At 31.0% G+C, this 17,562-nt stretch overlaps 1 protein-coding gene across 1 annotated transcript in view; it reads right to left on the reverse strand.

Moving 5' to 3' along the window:
• LOC141449132 (protein yellow-like) overlaps positions 1-2,693 on the reverse strand; it is a 42,241-nt gene extending 39,548 nt beyond the window's left edge. Inside the window, exon 1 of the mRNA XM_074118243.1 lies at positions 2,434-2,693. Within this exon, the coding sequence (XP_073974344.1) occupies positions 2,434-2,563 (130 nt within the window). The 5' untranslated portion in view covers positions 2,564-2,693. The remainder of the gene's footprint in view (positions 1-2,433) is intronic.
• Between the last annotated feature and the right edge of the window lie 14,869 nt (positions 2,694-17,562).

The following is a 17,562-nucleotide window of genomic DNA, read 5'->3' on the forward strand; positions in this document are numbered from 1 at the left end:
ACAAGCTACAACTTTATGGCCAAGTTTTCGCTGACAAATTTATGTGACTTAAGAATTTTTCTCTATTTGTTAATTAAATGTTTTTTGTTGTATTCATTGATTGAAGCGAGTAACTTTATTTCTCCTAATTTGGTTTTAGATTGAATCAATAGACTCTGGGCTGCAATGGCCATTTTACGCCAAAATTAAAATTTGAAAAAAGTCTATAACAAAAAAAAAAATTATTGTATATGACATTCATAAATAACCACATAAAAACAAGGTTCGGTGTTTATTGTAAAAAGAATGATAAATAAAAGTAACTGTAATAAGTGATAAAGCAAATATCCCATACCACCAGTTGCAATATTCGTTTTAGTGACCTGTTTTCTCACTAAATTATTTTTAAATTATCTTCATTGCAAATTATGTATGATATGATTTCCTTCGATAGACTGCAGTCTATGTGCATTGTTGAATGAATGTTTGTTTGCAGGCCACTTTGTGAACTAGTAAGTAGTCAAACTGAAATAATCACAGTAACGTTCTCAAATAAAATATATTCTTTTATGAAAGGCAATCTAAAACTTCTCTCTAAAGTAACCCTTATGAGCAGCAGCTTCTCGTCTCTCAAGAAAAATGGCGTTATCTTGTGTTATTTTTGATACTACTTTGTCATTATTAACAAAAAAAATATCAGACGTTAAATTAAAGGTCTTGTGTAAATTATTAAATGTTTTTATTACGGTAATAAATGATCTCATGAGAAACAGGCTTTGCACGGAAGAGCATTTAAGTACGGGCTAGTGCGGCCTTCATCATCAGTTGTGTACGCTGACCCTCTGACTTTAAAGGTTGTGCACCTTCTGGGTTAAACGGACAGGCTACTATCAGTAATCATAGACAAATAAGGTTATTTTCAACAGTTGTTGAAAATATGCCGTGAACGGAATTTTTGTCTTTGCTGTTTCAGTTTCATCGATTATTTCTCTAGCCATAGAAATGTTTCACCTTTTGTTTCGTCTGCTTCGTCTCAGTAAGCTCTATAAACATTCAAGATGCCTCTCTTTTAAATTACAATTGTTTGAATGTAAATTAACTTTGCGAACTTTGAATAGGTCTATTAAGACTAAATATAACCCAAAGATCAAACTAATAATTAACTTATCACTTGGACGAATGGATTAATATTTTTGAGTTCACTCCACTTTTATTGCAAATATTGGCAGTTAATTTTAACTTACCATCCCTCGGATCTTAGTTCATTCGCCACTCTCTCTAATAGATTCGTCACAGACACAATGTGCACTATATTCGGTTAAGGAAAAAATTAAATGTATTAACCCGAACTAATAATTCGATTCGTAGGCTGAGGCGGGCTTGACCGAGGCATGTTCTAAATATTATCTAATAGTTTGGACAATTTCTGCTAAATAGAATGTTAACCTCGCTTATAAACAGAGAACCTAAAAATTGCAATTTAAAATTATTATAAAATTTTAAAATTGCCATATTAAACAAATACAAGTAAATAAAACTTCAAAAGTATTATATCGCAAAATTTAAGAAATACTGGTTATTAAATCGTCGTTTTATCCAATAAAACCTCATCGATTTAAGGAATAGTTCTGAGAAAAACTTCTACGATGAGGAAATACATAATATTGAGAGAGTTTGATAAAAATAACAGTTTCTATTGAATAACTAGGAAATTGTGATAATTTTCCAAATAGTTTTCTAACAGCAGGATAAAAAATAAATAGTTCATTTAACTCTATGTCCAGCAGAGAATAAAATTTTAGGTCTTTAACCAACGATTTGTTAGAAAGTAATAAATCTTAGTTTAGAACTTGTAAAGATTAAATCACAAATAACTAATATAAATAACGCAAAAGTTATTTAATGTTAGATTTCTTGAAAACATTTGTGATTTTAAGAGGAATGAAAAATTATTACCAATTTCAATCTAATGTTTAATTTCTTTTTGCCAAATTTCATCCTAAGGGTCTTGGTTACCTTCAGGGCTGAGACACATGAAGATGACCAAGTCCTTTGGACGAAATATCGGTTTAATATAAATAAAAAATCCGAGAGAAATAGGCAACAATTTCCCTTCTCTCTTAAATGAATCAGTCACCAAATAATTTATAAATAATACTCCATACTTTAAGATTTTTTAATTTGGAAATCTGTTTAAAAGGGATAAGAAATTATTACCGATTTCAGTCATATTTGATATAAAGACCTAGTTAAATAAACAAGTTTGACTGAAATTGGCAATAATTTCTCTCCGTTTTTTAATGTATAAATCAGCCATCAAGAAAGAAGAAATTCATTAAGTTTATTTATTTTTTATATAAAAATGTCTTTTTTTACCTGCAAATTATGCAGAACTATAAATAAATCTTCATCATCTGTAACTCTATCATTATTTAAAGCAATCATTATATTTACCATTGGGTATTTCATTTCTCTTATCCGGGTAAATCCCTGCAGTAGGCTGGACTGGTGATGAGGTCAGTTGGTTTCCCGAAATGTCCGTGATAAGGATATTTGCTGGCCATATTCTAATAAGGGAACCCATATATGCTAAAATTTTAGTGAAGAGTTAGTTATTATTTATAACTCTGCTCACGTCACCAAACAATAAACTTTCCAACTGTAAGTATTAACACCCTCAAGCTGAGTGTGTGCTGCCCCCACTAAATTACGAGATCACCACCCCGCCACAGCTGTAATGTCGACCCTGGTTCTACTTATATCAGTGAGAATAAACACAAACAAGTAATAATAATGTAAGTGAAGTAATGAGACGGAGAGAGAGCTGTTGCAACCTTCAACTCTCTCAAGTTTGAGAACCAACTCTTCCATAAGTTAAATGATTCTACAAGCTCGTCCTTCCCACATTAAAAAAAATACTTAATTTTTTTTTTAATTACTTTTTTTTGTGCAATAATAGCATCGACAAAACATTAGAATAAGATTGTATTTTATTCATGGACCATCCAATCTAATCCCTTAACATTTTTGAATCACCTTTGATGTAAAGTCTCAACAATAAATTTATGTATTAGCAAATTAAACTTCAACAAAATAAAGTTAAGGGTAAAGTCATTAAAAAATTTACATCAAATCACTCGTTTTATTGGAATGAGAATTTAAATTTAGTAATTTGTTTGACATTAAGAAAACTTATTCAATTTTTGTAATTTAATTTATTTTTACTCGAGACATTTTTATTTGAGAATAAAACCAGAGAAAGTTCTCTGAAATCCTTAAATAATGAACATGTTTTAGCAGGGAAATAAGCCTGCGATTAAAGATCTGTTTATTAACCTCTTTTGCATACATTGGATGGTCTAATATTCGTGTGGGGTCCCTTTGAAAGATTTATGACTGAATTGAAGGAATTATTGATTAGAAAATACAAGTTATCCAGGTACCAGCCGCCTAAGTAAGAAGATTCCACGTTACAACTGCTGACTCACCTTCCATTAATTATTTATAATTTTCTGTTAACACTAAAAATGGAAACCACTAATTATTTTAGCTCAATAATTCTAGCTTATATGCCTTAAGTTTGTTTGACTTTTTTAGCTATTGGTATTTTTTTATGCCCACACTCTAATAATTCTTTATGGAATATTTTATTGTTTGAGACTTACTGCAAAGGGAAATCTTATTTTGAAAATAAAATTAACATCAGTCTTCAAAAAGATTTTTCTGTTGTTTTTTTTATATGTAATCACATAGTCACATTTTTCTTTACATTTCGATCGAAAAAAGTTCATTTTTTAAGATTATGGATAAAAAAAAAATTTAAAGAACAAATGTTTTGAAAATAAAAACAAAAAGAAATAAACATACCATCAAAGTGTAAAATCTCATTGAAAGAAATTTGTCTCAGCTATAGGTACAAGAAATTTATTTTTCTTTTTTATTAAAGTGATGGCAAGTTCACTGACTGTAAAGTTGTTACAATAAAGCGCGATTTAGAATCTTATAAAAAGAGATGAAAACTATACATTCATCTCTCCAACTTCATGGCAGTTCTTTCTCGGAATAAAAGCGAGACCAATTGTGATACACATTTTTTTATTATACCTTTTTTTTTATCTTCTTTATTGAATATATTTGCTAAAAATGTTTATGTATTTGCTATATGTCTATAAATTATGACATAAGCTCATGTGCAATATCGGTACATATGTCTATTGATCATTCTAGAACAAATTTTATATCTTATGATGACTAATAGGAAGTCTCCATATTTCCTCTTGGTTCCTGTAAATTAAAGGATTGCGACCGTTTGATTCGAAATTGAATTTTTACGGAAAATACACGCAGTTAAATGTATGTTGTGCGTGAAGAAAATTTCACAAAAACGATTTCACTATAATGTCTATCCGTTAATAAATCTTAGCCAGAAATTTATGTCTACAACCCTTACCTCCTGTGTTTATGCAATATATAGTTTATGTTTATTGGTGGTACTGGGTTCGATTCCCGTTCTTAGACCTTAGATTTTATTTAAAGGTTAATAAAAGAAATTTACCGTAAAGTATGTTTCTAGTCGCCTCCGTCCATGACACCTAATTGGTAGTTGGACGTAAAGCTCGCCTGAAAAAATAGGCAATTACTTTACTTTATGTTTAGTTCAAGAAAATTTTAAATTTATAATTGTAAAGAAATTAAACGTGTACGTAAAGAATTATACAAAAGGCTACCGCATTTAGCAGCGACCTAGACCTAGGCGAAGTTCTCAACTCGAGATATTACTGCTTTAATTTAAATCAAAAATTTTAACAAATACATTAATAATTTTTTCCATTTTTTTTGCTCTGTAGTTATGTTTGTTAGTGTTATTGTAGTTAGTTCTGTAATTATTTCTGTCTTTCCAGTAAATCGATTTTAAAAAGTCAGAATCATCAAAAATATCTAATAAACATTATTTTTTCAATAAAATTAAAGTTTATTACAACGGTGGTAAAACTTGAAATCTTTATTTTAAAATACAATTGATTTTATTTATATAATGTTAGGTAAATAAATATGTATTAAAAAAAAAAAAACAAATCTTGATTATAAACAGTGCTGTAGACAAAATATAGTTTTGTAACGATTGCCTAAAGTACAGTTGTAAAATCACTGGTCTTCGACTGGGCAAGATGGGCTGAACGAAGCACACTGGTCTAGTTTACAATCAGCTGAACAGCCTTGACATTTCCAGACAGAGGAGCAGTCTCCATAGATGTTTGGTAATCCACGGAATAGTTCTTCGCAGTGGTCACTCACAATTTCACTTTTTTTTTTTTACGTAAAAAAGAAATCTTGACCGGTAGCCCAGTTGGAAAGGTCTCTGGATATTTCGCAGCAGTCAAGAATTGAGGCTTTTGTATGAATGCCCAAAGTAGAGTAATTTTCTTACATTGCTTAATTTTATGACTTATTTTTATCTAGATTCATTGTAAGAAGAACCAGAAAATTGTGTCCAACAAAACTATTTAAACTCTAAAAGAAACTAGGCAACCGAGATTTAAACGGCCTGCTATAGTTGAGGTTTTAAAAAATGGTGCGCATCACTCAGTTTTGGACCAGGTTCTAAATGTTAATTGTCTCCGTTTCTTCTCGAAAATACCCAATCAACCAATAACCTTTTTATCTCTTTTACCTATAAATTCTCAATGATTACATGCGACTTTTGATGGTGCTTTTGATTCTTTCTTATGTTTAAGTTTTTCATTTCGCTTCTATTTCTCTTTTTAAAGACTAATATTTTAAGATAAACTTACAAAAATCACTACAATCCATCAAAAAATGATTTCGTTACAACTTAAAAAACAGGTATCGACAACAAATAAAAAATCCCATTTTTACTGAAAAGCATTTATCTGTGAAAAGAAATGCCAAGAAACCTCCTAAGCTATAGAATTTCTGAAGAATAGAGAGCAAGTCAAGTTGTGAGATGAACATGAAATTTCTAAGTTCATCTGTGATTGGGTTCAACAGAAGTAATCACTAACGAGAAGATTAGGCAATATCACCTGTTTAGCAGGAAGTAAGTTAGTCCAGTGGTTGACATTTCAAACTTTGTAAAGCTGCTTATTGGACAGATACAGATGGCTCCCACATGTTGAGAACCAACAAATAAAATCTACTTAGTGCATCCCTGAATGAAGTATCTGTCAGAACACATGCGAAAAAAATATTGAAATGGAGCAATGCAATCTTCAGCAATGTCGGGAGTTCAACAGTTCATTAACAGCACATTAGTTGCAGAACTCCTGCTTAGTTGTGACTATAAATTAATCGATTACAAAATACGATTACTTCAATAATTGTAATTAACATAACTATTAAACATCTTGAAATTAAAGAAGCTTGGGTTAGTAACTGTTAAAGATGATTTATTTGGTAACTGTCTACTTATGTAGCTCTCTACCAGCAAGGTTGGCGTTCACTTTAATAAATTTATTGCTGATCTCGGTTCAAGACGTGAAAATTTCGCAGCATCCGCGATCACAGTCCATAAAATCAATAAGGAAGTCCTCCAACGATCCATATTTCCTCACGGCATTTTTTGTACAGAAATTTTTCTCCAACTTTGGACAATAAGTATCCAGCAATTTACATGAAGCGGAATATAACCAAGATATTGGTTTTCTGCCACAAGTTTTTGTGCCAATCGCTGATCTCGACAGTTCAGTCACGGAAATAAATGCTCCACAGCTCTGAGAGATTTGTTACAGAGTTGTTCTTGAAGACTTCTGACAAACAGACAAACAAACAGCATCGCAATAAAATTATTTATGAAGTGTTACTTTCCAGCATCCCATGATCAAAATGTCTGTCTTGCCACTGGTTGAACATACAAATTACCAAATATTTAGTTAAAGTTCCAAGTTTCAAGTACACGTGTAAACTATGATTGTAATCATTGCAGTCAGATAAATCTTGTTTTAATGTACAAGTTAAGTTTAAAGTTAGTTCAAAAACCAGTTTTATTTTACCATTGCTGAATTGCCCCTAAAGATGACCAGGTTGGATGGCACCTTAATATTGAAGAAGATGTGCGGTACTGAATTCTTTGGAAAAGAAAAGAAATAAACAAATAAAAGGGAAAAATGAAATTCAGTACAAGGTAAGTATATTAAATAAATGATGATGTTACTTAAGTATAAAGGTGCAGTTAATTACGAAAGGAAACAAGAGGCCTTGTCTGCTATGAGTTAATGTCTGTAAAATGATGATATTACAGGATATATTTTATTTAATGTTGACTTTCTTTTATTCATGATAAAAGGAAGTATTGCGATCGTGCCATATTTCCGTTTACGTACTATTTGTTATTTCAAAATTTAATAACTAGAAAATGTCGTTAATAAGTTAAAAATAGAAAGCACAATCAAAAGTCAAAAGAAAGCCAATTAGATCGGACTTAGCTAGGGAAAAAAAACAGATCCATACATAATGCACCCTAGATTATTACATGATGTTCATCGCTCAGAATATGGGTAATATCTACAATTAACCGAACTCTACCTTATCTTTAGGTCTTCGCAAACTAAAATGCTTCATAATTATCCCCTTAAAGCAGAATGACTTCCGAGGAATTCACTCGTTGATAGCCAGTAAAAGAATAATGCCACACCTCAACTATTTTAAGCGTTCCAGAATGCTACACATTGTAAAAAGGATACTCTTTTGAGTTTCTATCTGGAAAACAAAGGAATAAAATCTTCCTGACTAAAAAAAGATTTTAAAAGCAATAGCTACTTATTCCAATTCATACAAAAAAGGATTGAAACCCTTAAGAGTCTTTAAATTTGCAAGATACGTAGGATATTCGTTCAGATAGATATGTCGGGTTAACTGAAACATCTAAAGGAAACGTGTGGAGGTCATTTTGTATAAATTATTAAGATTACTTATTATTAAATGAATGTGAGAGACGGTTACTTATATTGGTTATTGAATAATTAATAAAATTATTACAGTAACGTTTCTATTAGCATAAATATTTAATTAAATTTTATTTCAAATACAAAATGAGAGAAACTCGATAAAAACTAAAACAAAGAAATCCTATGATTCAACGCAATGAGAGTCTGAAAATACTGAACACAAGAAGTGTATTACTAAATGTTTCTAATTTGTTTGTTAGACGTTGTGGTTATTAATAGTTTTGTGAGAAACGAGCCTAAGCATATTGCTAGGAAACTAATTGATCGTTGGCTGCTGCAATCTTCACAAGCAGAGAGTGTTCTTGTGAAAGATGTACACGAAAAAATAACGCAAGTGTGAACTGATATTTCCATTGGAAAGGCTCACATCTAAACACTTTCATTAGTTATTACATAAAGTCTAGTTTGCCAAAACTCATATTGAAACAGTTTAATGAGGCTGCTTTAATCTCGGTTCTCGGTAAAACTGTTACAGCTCCTAAGAAAAGGAGAACATTACGTATAAATATGCAATTCATGTTGTGAAGAAATTTTAATTAATAAATTCAAGAACAGTTAAAAAAATATTTTGTTAAATCAAAAACAATGGATTTAACAGAACTATTTCTAATTTTCCAGCCAGCTATTGTGACCGTGTATCAAACTCAGTTCTTATACAGATGTCAGGCAATTTGTCATTGCTGCGGGCAACAAACAATACTTCTTGGAGAGAACATTTAGCGAAAGAGGTACCCACCTTCAGACGTCCTACAATAATAATGTCTTTCTCTCCTTCTTAAACTAAAATCAATTTTTTTTTTCAAAATGGTAAAACTAGACCAATTACTTAGCAAAAACTTCTGCCAGCGGTTCCCAATCAACCCAGTGTCGAGTTCCCCATCAATTTGCTGATGTTCTTCATACTAACGCTTCCGCTGACGGGCAAAATTTGCGGACTTTGTAAGCAGGTTTAAATTCATTTCTTAAATTAAAAATAACCTCAATACTAGAAGACACGCATGGAAGCAGTTAACTGTCCGTCTCCAATCCATTTTCCTAATACTTGGAAATGGAGCGAACTGGTCTTACAAAATAGGTATCATATAAATCTCACCAAAAACATAAATATTTTTTCAAAAAGAATTAATGTTTCCGATAACATGATCAAAGCGTATTTGTTTCTATAAAAAATTACGCTCCAACAGAACATGTTTGAAAAAGTTACATTTATACAGTTATATTTAAAAATAAATATGAATGCTTACTTGCAATATCTATGAACACACACTCAGATTATGTAAAAATTGTATGTATTCTAATATTAGACGCGGGAATATATCGCATCAAAGATTTGCACAGAAAATTCTCATCTTATCGATGCTTAATGCCGATTAAAGAACCGATCTTGTATCAACTATTACTTGCTATTCTGAGACAAACTGTTTCATTTGATAACACATCAGTATTTAATTAGATGACTTGAAAAGTGGAAACATTGAATGCTTAATTAGGATACTTAGTACTTTGTTCAAATTAATTCTCCACTTGAATTTAACATTAATAATTATTTATGGGAATGTTACCAAGCCGCCTCAATTCCTTCAGACCGGGTTATTACAGACCCTTGCCACTCACTGGTCCTGTCATGTTACTGCTCTCATTGGGACTATGAACAATATCCACGAGGAACTTTTTTTACAGAATTGGCCAAACTAGAAATGAACAGCTAAAGAATATGATATGATTGGTTTACAGATAATGTTTAATAATAATAATTTTTCCCAAAATTCTTATTTGAGACTTTATACACAATGAAGCTTTTGCGAACGGAATTTGAATCACAATAATATTTTAGTTTATTTTTCTCCAATATAGAAATTAGAGAAATACAGAAATCTTACGGAACAATCAAATTTTAAAATTTTAGTCAACTGTGAGACTTTCTCAGAGAAATGTACAAAAGATTATTTCTAATGCATGATCAAAAGTAACTGTTAGTCAAACTAAAAAATCATCATATTGCAACAGATCTGGCAAAATATTTTCGCTGCAAGTTTAACAATATGTTCGCAATTTTGTTCTTTATTTCCGAAAGTAATTTTTTGATTCTCTATTTTTTATCTTTTGCTATTTAATTGTGACTAAATTCAAGGTAAGTTTTTTCCCCTTGGAATTTCTGGAGATTGAATGTTCTGTGAAACAATAGTGCTGATTATTATTCCTTCAATGTCAATTCCAATAATCAATTTCTTCAAAGCATTAAATATGTGGGCATTCATTATAATGAACACTTCTAAAAATATTTCCATTTAAGGTCATTATTATTTAAAAATCTACGTTTTAGATATTTAATAACCCAAACAATTTTATGTAATTGAAAACCTTTTTAGTCTTAAATTTCTTTTAAAAATTTACTATTAACATAAATTAGTGTGAGAAAAAGCAAAACGGTCTTATGTTCCAGATGAAAAAAAATGGATACTTTTTGCACATTTTTGTAAATATTAAAATTTCCTCTTTTCAGTAAAAACTCCAATCGTCTGTATTGCAATAATCCTTTAGCCAGGTAGGAATATTTTCGCCAACCTTCTGCGACAGACTCTATTACATAAAAATAATACAATACAGAAATCCGCATAAACAATAACAAATTATTGTTTACTTCTTGTTTGCTATATCTGGAGGAATAATAGAAATATTTATATTTTAGTGTGATGCGGATATAATGGACACAAAACACTTGTTGTATGATATACTACTTCAATTTTCAAGAAAAGACGTTTCAATTAAAAGCGATAGAAGAGTAAAGGAGTTTACTTTAAAGATAAATAAGTTTTTTCAAACTGAAATCTTTTGGCAAGACACCAGTTGAATTGTATGCTAAACAGTTATTATACACACGTTGATAAATAATATTAGTATGAATATTTCTAATTAGTAATTAGTATAAGAAGGTAATATCCGTTTGATTACAATATACAAGTAACTAAGCAATCTAATATTAATAACAACATAAATCTAAAACATTTAAATTGATTGTTCATGTTATGATAATCGATATTTGTTAAGAATAACAACAAAGTTTTTGCATTCTTATACTAACAGAATTCATTTACTGGTCGAGAAACTTCAAGCATTACACTGAACCGTATCAGGTGCACTCTCCGAAGCTCAAATGGAGAGCAGAATGGTAGGAGTTGTTAAGTAAAAAGTGGTGTGAAATGTGTCTGGACAGTGGGATACGAAGGGTTAGCTTTAAGAAGATTGTTATATTGAATCTATATAAATAAGTGCTTGATTCTTATTATACGTATAAGAATAGGCTATTATAGGCTAAACTATGTTGCAGAAGTTCATTTTTTTGGGAGAGGTCCTGCTCTCCTTTTAACTGTATTGGGGAACCGTTTTTTTAGTGCCCTTTTCAGACTTTATTATTATTAATATACTTTTCACTATACATAGAAAATAAATAGGCTTGGTGAAACCTTACAATATGTATTACAATTATTTGATTTAAGGAAAGCTCATTTTGTAATTGATTTATTAATTTTCTTTTCCTAGTAATCACATCGATTCAAAGTTGGACACCCATTTCTGAAAATGTTTTATGAATAAAACCAATCAGATAAAGAATATATTACTTTAGCACCACGCCCTCCAGCAGGACATCACAAAAGAAGCAAAACGGGCACTCCCATTTATACTTACCGATCACATACCTAGTGTTCCTTGCCCTACATCTCTGACATTTACAATTTGGGCAGATTTAAGGCGGCTCCACTTTGGGTGCGAACGTTTTACACTAAATCTAAAGGTGAACATCTTTAGGATTGAATAGTTTGCACGTTTTCATCTAACAGATTAGTTAAGAAGACTAGAATTTTTTTTTTTTTTTGCTGTAAAGTTCTGTTTTTATATATTGTAATTCAGAGGCTGTTTTGCTTAGATTGCACAGTTTCACAACCCCTAATCTATAAAGTAGACAACCTTGGTGTACTTTGGGATTGCAACCACTGGCAGAAGTGTTAATGAGCTCCAAAGGTTGGGGAAACATGTAAATATCCATTTTGTTTCATGTAATGAAGTACCATGAATTTCCCCTAAATTACTTTATTTCTGAGTTAAAAAGGGATTTAAGATCAAGATTAACTTTGCGGGCGGGTCGTATGCCCCACTGCACGACAGCCAAAAGAGGCTTATTGTGCCTTCCCCTTAGGATCTAGTAGACGAAACCTCCACTTCTAAAGAGGTTGAGGACTTTCCCTACTAGTTCTTTTGACGCTACAAAAGTTTCATGGAGCAACCACTCGATTGCAAAGCAATTGAACAACCAGTAAGAGGCCGTTATCTCCTCTTCCTGACACAATCTGCACGACGGTTACGAGCTAATAAGCCCCACCTTGTTCAGAGGACAGGGAATCAGAGTAAACTGCCCAATCGCAGTGCTCTTCGGTTCTTTGTTTACAAAGCCAAGGCCTCATACTCTTACTGTGTTTGACCCCAGGACACATCACCCAGTTCTTTTCATGCTCTCATCAGATACAGTCTCTAAAAGCCACACGAACTGCACTCTTGGCGATTACCAGACATTAGGGGCCGTAATCAACAGTCATAAAAAGGGATTTAATTGCAGTAAAAGTATTATTATTTTTTTTTTTTTATGTTGAATGGTTTGCATGTACATACTTTAAATTTGGATTTGATGATTTTTTTTAAGGATCATAAAGATATTTATTTAGTTTATTCTTAAATGTCAGATTAGGAGAGGTCTTCTTTTTCCATTTGGGGTTGAGTTTGACTTGGTCTAGGCACAAGTTTGGTGAACAAATAATATTAGAACAAAGGAACACTTCAAAAGTTAATGAAGATAATTGCATTTTTTGTTTAAATCAGTTGAATCGCTAATCTCCTTACTTTGTTACTAATTCTACCATGCGCCGATTTCTTTTTGTCCCCTCTGATTGTGAAGCTGCAAGATCCTCCTATGTTGAATTGCACGCCTCAATTTCCTCACATCCTATCCCTCTAGTTTCCAGGAATCAAACACTGTGAAAAGCTTATTGACAATCTCTATAAAATGAGGGCTTAAGAAACTCTGAGGTTGGGTAGGAAGCAGATAATTCTGGCCTTCTTAAAAAGCAGGAAAGGTTTAGGAAATATTTCTACAGAAAAGGGCTTTTGAAACCGGATACTCTGTGCAGACTATGACAGGAAGTGAAAGAAACGCCTTTTACCTCTGTGAAACGAGGAAAATAAATGATCGTCAAAAAATGGATTACCCTCTATAAAAACCTTTCCAACCTAACTTAGCCGGTGTGTAACACGGATGACAATGATGTTTCTCTGTTAAAAAGAAAGCTTACTTTAATCAGTAGGTTTCACCTTGATTTGGCCACTAATGATCTTGCCATCACACTATAATTCAGAAAATATGTCCACTACACTTTTATTGGACACGCGAAGAGAAGCTACGCGGATTTAGTAAGGTACATTGTTCTTTTTTAGTGGTGCTTTTAAAGCAAATTAATCTAAAAGTGAAATAAAGAAATTATTATTCACTTTATTATTTCGATATTCAATTTATTGCTTTAATATTACTTTAATGTTATCTTAAAGAATCACATTATTCTGAACCGTCCAATTAAACACTGCGCAGAAACGAATATTTCTAGTTTCTCTCTCAATTAAAGATCGCCAAATAATTTTTCGTTTAATATTTACTTACTTAATATATGTGCGGGCAAATTCTCATTTATACATACATATGTTATACATACTAAATAGGTGTTAGGTAATATTAACATGGCATTTATAATAAATATATTCAGATTAGAGTAAAACATCCACTAAATTTTGACAATAGAACCAAATTGCTGTGATAAAACAATCTTAGAAACATATTCTTTAAAACTGTAATACAGAGTCGTGTCGCATATGATAAATGGATTTGTGAAAATGGTAAGGGAAAGATAAGGAGGAACTTGAAAATTTATTAGTTATTTATTTAAAAATTGTTTAGGAAAGTATATCGTGTATGAAGGAGGTCAAAAAATCAATATTATATCGTAATTGCAAAATAATTTTGGAAGTCGGATGATGGTTGTAACAATTGTAAGATCTCTTTTAGATTCCTTTCACAGCTATGAAACTTTTATAAATATACTTTAATTAATATTTTAACTTGAAAGATTTTGTTTTTGTAATTATAAATTTATTATTTTTAAGAACATAATTACAGAAAAAAGAAAACAGAAATCCATAAATTCAATGTTTTATTACATTCCCAAAAAGTAAAGATGTTTAACCTTATATATTAAGTAATAAATACAGGTGATATATGTACATAAATTTTATACTCAGCTTATAATTTCTTGAAAAATTTTTGCATGTTGGCATCACAGTTGCTAACAAATCAATATAAATAAATATGTATACTGTAATTATTTATTCTAACTTCATTAACGGATAAAGATAAAAATTTAAAATAAAAGCAATCACCTAGATATTAAACCCGAAAAGGCAGTGAAAAAACTTCAAAAAATTTTCCCTGACTCCTTTTTCTCCAGTTGGTGACGATTTTTCTTCAAATTCCTGTATTCCTATCAAAAGACTTTTATAGCCTATATTTTGTGCAAATGAACGCGCTATTTTTACTGTTGATGAATATGGGCATGTCAACATTTAATAATTTTGCAAACAGCATTCAAACAGATACAATAATTGAGTGTGAATATATTAATGGTGAATAGTAGGAGAGAAGTCATCAAGCGAATAGCACACTTTTCAGGATATCGAAGACAATGGTCGTAAAAATCTAGAATAAAAACTTGAGAAAACGAATCAGCTCAATGGTTAAGGCACTAGATCCTAACGTAAAATTTCCGAGCTCAAGAAAGCTGCTAACCTTTAAACACTTCTTATTCTAGGAGTCTTTTACAACTCGCATTCTCACCACTTAAATTTAAAATAAATAAACTAAATTACATTGTATATAAACTTTGCTTGCTATAAAGTGCGGTAATATAATATCAGTTGGCAAATCTCAACTGGTAAAATGTCAACTTGAATCTACCTAAAACTTTTATTACAGCTAAATGGAAACCGATTACTCCTCGAACCGAACTATTTATGGCCGTGGGTGCTAATTTCTTCCTTTACTGCCAATAGAGAAATTAATTGTCTCAAATCATTCGTGAATATTAAAAGCGCAATAACTAACCCCAAAGCTGTGCCTCTCGCTAGCTAATGGAAACGTGAGGGTGAAATTGGAATCAATAACCACCAAGATCAATAGCAACTTAAAAAACACAAATAGAATAACCTCATTTTCATTCCCATTGAATCACCGAAGAATTTTGAAATAATTGCTAAAAGAATTATTTCTAATGCATAGAACCAACAATTCTATTATGCCAGCTTCCTTTAAACAAAATTTAAATGTTTATAATTCAGATTTGTACTAAAAAAAAATGGGGAAGAGAACAAAAATATTCAACAATATGCTCTAGTTAATACCATGACTTTCATTTATTTGCATGCGTGCTCTTTCGAGATAACAACTGAAAATCAATTGTATTTTACAGTTAATGGATTTTCGATTTCATTGAACGTGTAAAAATTACTTTTTCATGTATCTTAAAACTCACAACATAAATATTTTCAAAAATTTTATAAGGTTGCATATTATAAACTCACAACACTATATTCTACTTCTAATGAACCTTTTTTTTTTAATTTTGATTTTTTTTAATAATAATGAAGGCCATTTATCTCAAAAGAGCTTCTTTTAAGGACCCAAATTCATTGTGTGAATCTAAGATCGTCAGTTTGACGGTTGAATGCGATATTAATTTATGTTAGAGCTCCCTGAAGAAGTGGCTGTGGCTGACCAATTCCCCGCTTTGGTGGTGTCTTTTATTGTTCCTAGTTATCATAATAGCAGTTCTTCCGTTCTATAACATAGCTTCGTTCAGTCAGGAAGATTCCAGATAACACAAATATAAATACGAACTACATTTCTGTACCAGTAAATGGCATCGCAGTAACCAATGAAAACCATTTTGTAATAATTTTCCACAGTATGTTTTTGTTACAATAATATGATTAATTTACAAATCAATAAAGTGTAATCCCAATATCAAATTGGATTAACCCAAAGGACATATGTTTCAAATCGATTATAAGAAATTTATGGTTTCATCTCATAGTTATTGAAGCCTATTTATTGCTATTACATATTTAGTAAGAATATGAACCAAACTGGACTCAAAACATTTGGCGATTGGTCTTAAAAATTAAAACTTGGATTAATTAAATATTGCTGACGTTAAATTGTTAATTAAACCAGGGATGAACACTCGAACTACTATCCTCATGCTATCCTTAAGGTTCTAACTCATAACTTTTCTTCGACTCAAAACATTTGAGTCAAATTTAATTCTTACTCTATACCACAACTATAATCGTATTTATATTCCATAAAAATGTAGCCTTTCACGATATCCTAAAACAAACCTATTTGGAAAACTTCTTTAAAACCAGTTTTTCTAGGAAAATGATTACAGTAAAAATTATAAATCCAAGTGAATGTATTTACAGAGTTTATAAAAAATACTGGAAGCAATTTTTGACAAAGTGAAATATCTGTTAGGTCAAGAAATAATTCTGGTAAACAATTTTTCCATAAACTCTTATCTTATCAGTGCATTTCAAGAGAAAAGTATCAGAACCGCAGTTTTATTGATCAGAAGCCTAATGTGGCGTTCACCTTCATCACCTGAGCCTCAAATAACTTTCTGCGATATTTTCAGTGAAAACTCAAAACCGAAAATCTGAAATAACGATAACAAATGTAAAAAACGAATGTAAAATAAGTAATCGCCGATATTAATGCTGAGTCTATAAGATTCTATAATCTTTCTTTATGAGAAATTTACACTCATTTTGGAAAAAAAATTTCCCACTGTACTTCTGCCAATTGCAAAATGTTATTTTGATGTGGCTGCTATTAAAAAGTGCCTCTTAGAAGAAGATTTCCTGCATAACAATCAGTGAGTCACCACAGACAACCCAATAAAATATAACTGCTACATTACTCTCAGTATTATACCATTTAAATAACCTTTCAGAATAATAATTATAATTCGGCTACCTATATAATTCAAGAAATATAAAAAAGAAAAAGAAAACTTACTTAATTGGTGCAGGTACCGGTGAGCAACACGATGAATAAATGTAACAGCCATGACCTTTCCAGCAGCCGAACCTTAACTTACACGTAACATTAATTTAAAAAAGTAATAAATAATATTCCTTTTCGTCCTGACTCCTGCTCAGCTGTATTAGTCCAACAATCTATAATTATGGATGAATATTATCAATTCAAAAATCCACACCTTGATTCCTACTTCTTTTTTGGTTTTACCAAGTTCAGATTCAAACAGAAAAATATATTGGCCACCAAAATTTCCTCAGTTTCTCTTATTTCTTTAAATAGAAAGTAATAGGACTCGCGCGAATTTTCTATTTTTAATTTTCACTGGGAATAATCAGCGTAATAAAAGAAAAGCAAATTTTGCAATGTGGCCTGTATGTAACCACCTTAACTCAATCGAAAATCGCAGAAAGTTCAAATTTCAAA

Source organism: Rhodnius prolixus, unplaced genomic scaffold (assembly GCF_049639745.1).
Source record: "Rhodnius prolixus isolate KJV_2025 unplaced genomic scaffold, Rpr scaffold_2, whole genome shotgun sequence".
In the NCBI taxonomy this organism is placed as follows: Eukaryota; Metazoa; Arthropoda; class Insecta; order Hemiptera; family Reduviidae; genus Rhodnius; species Rhodnius prolixus.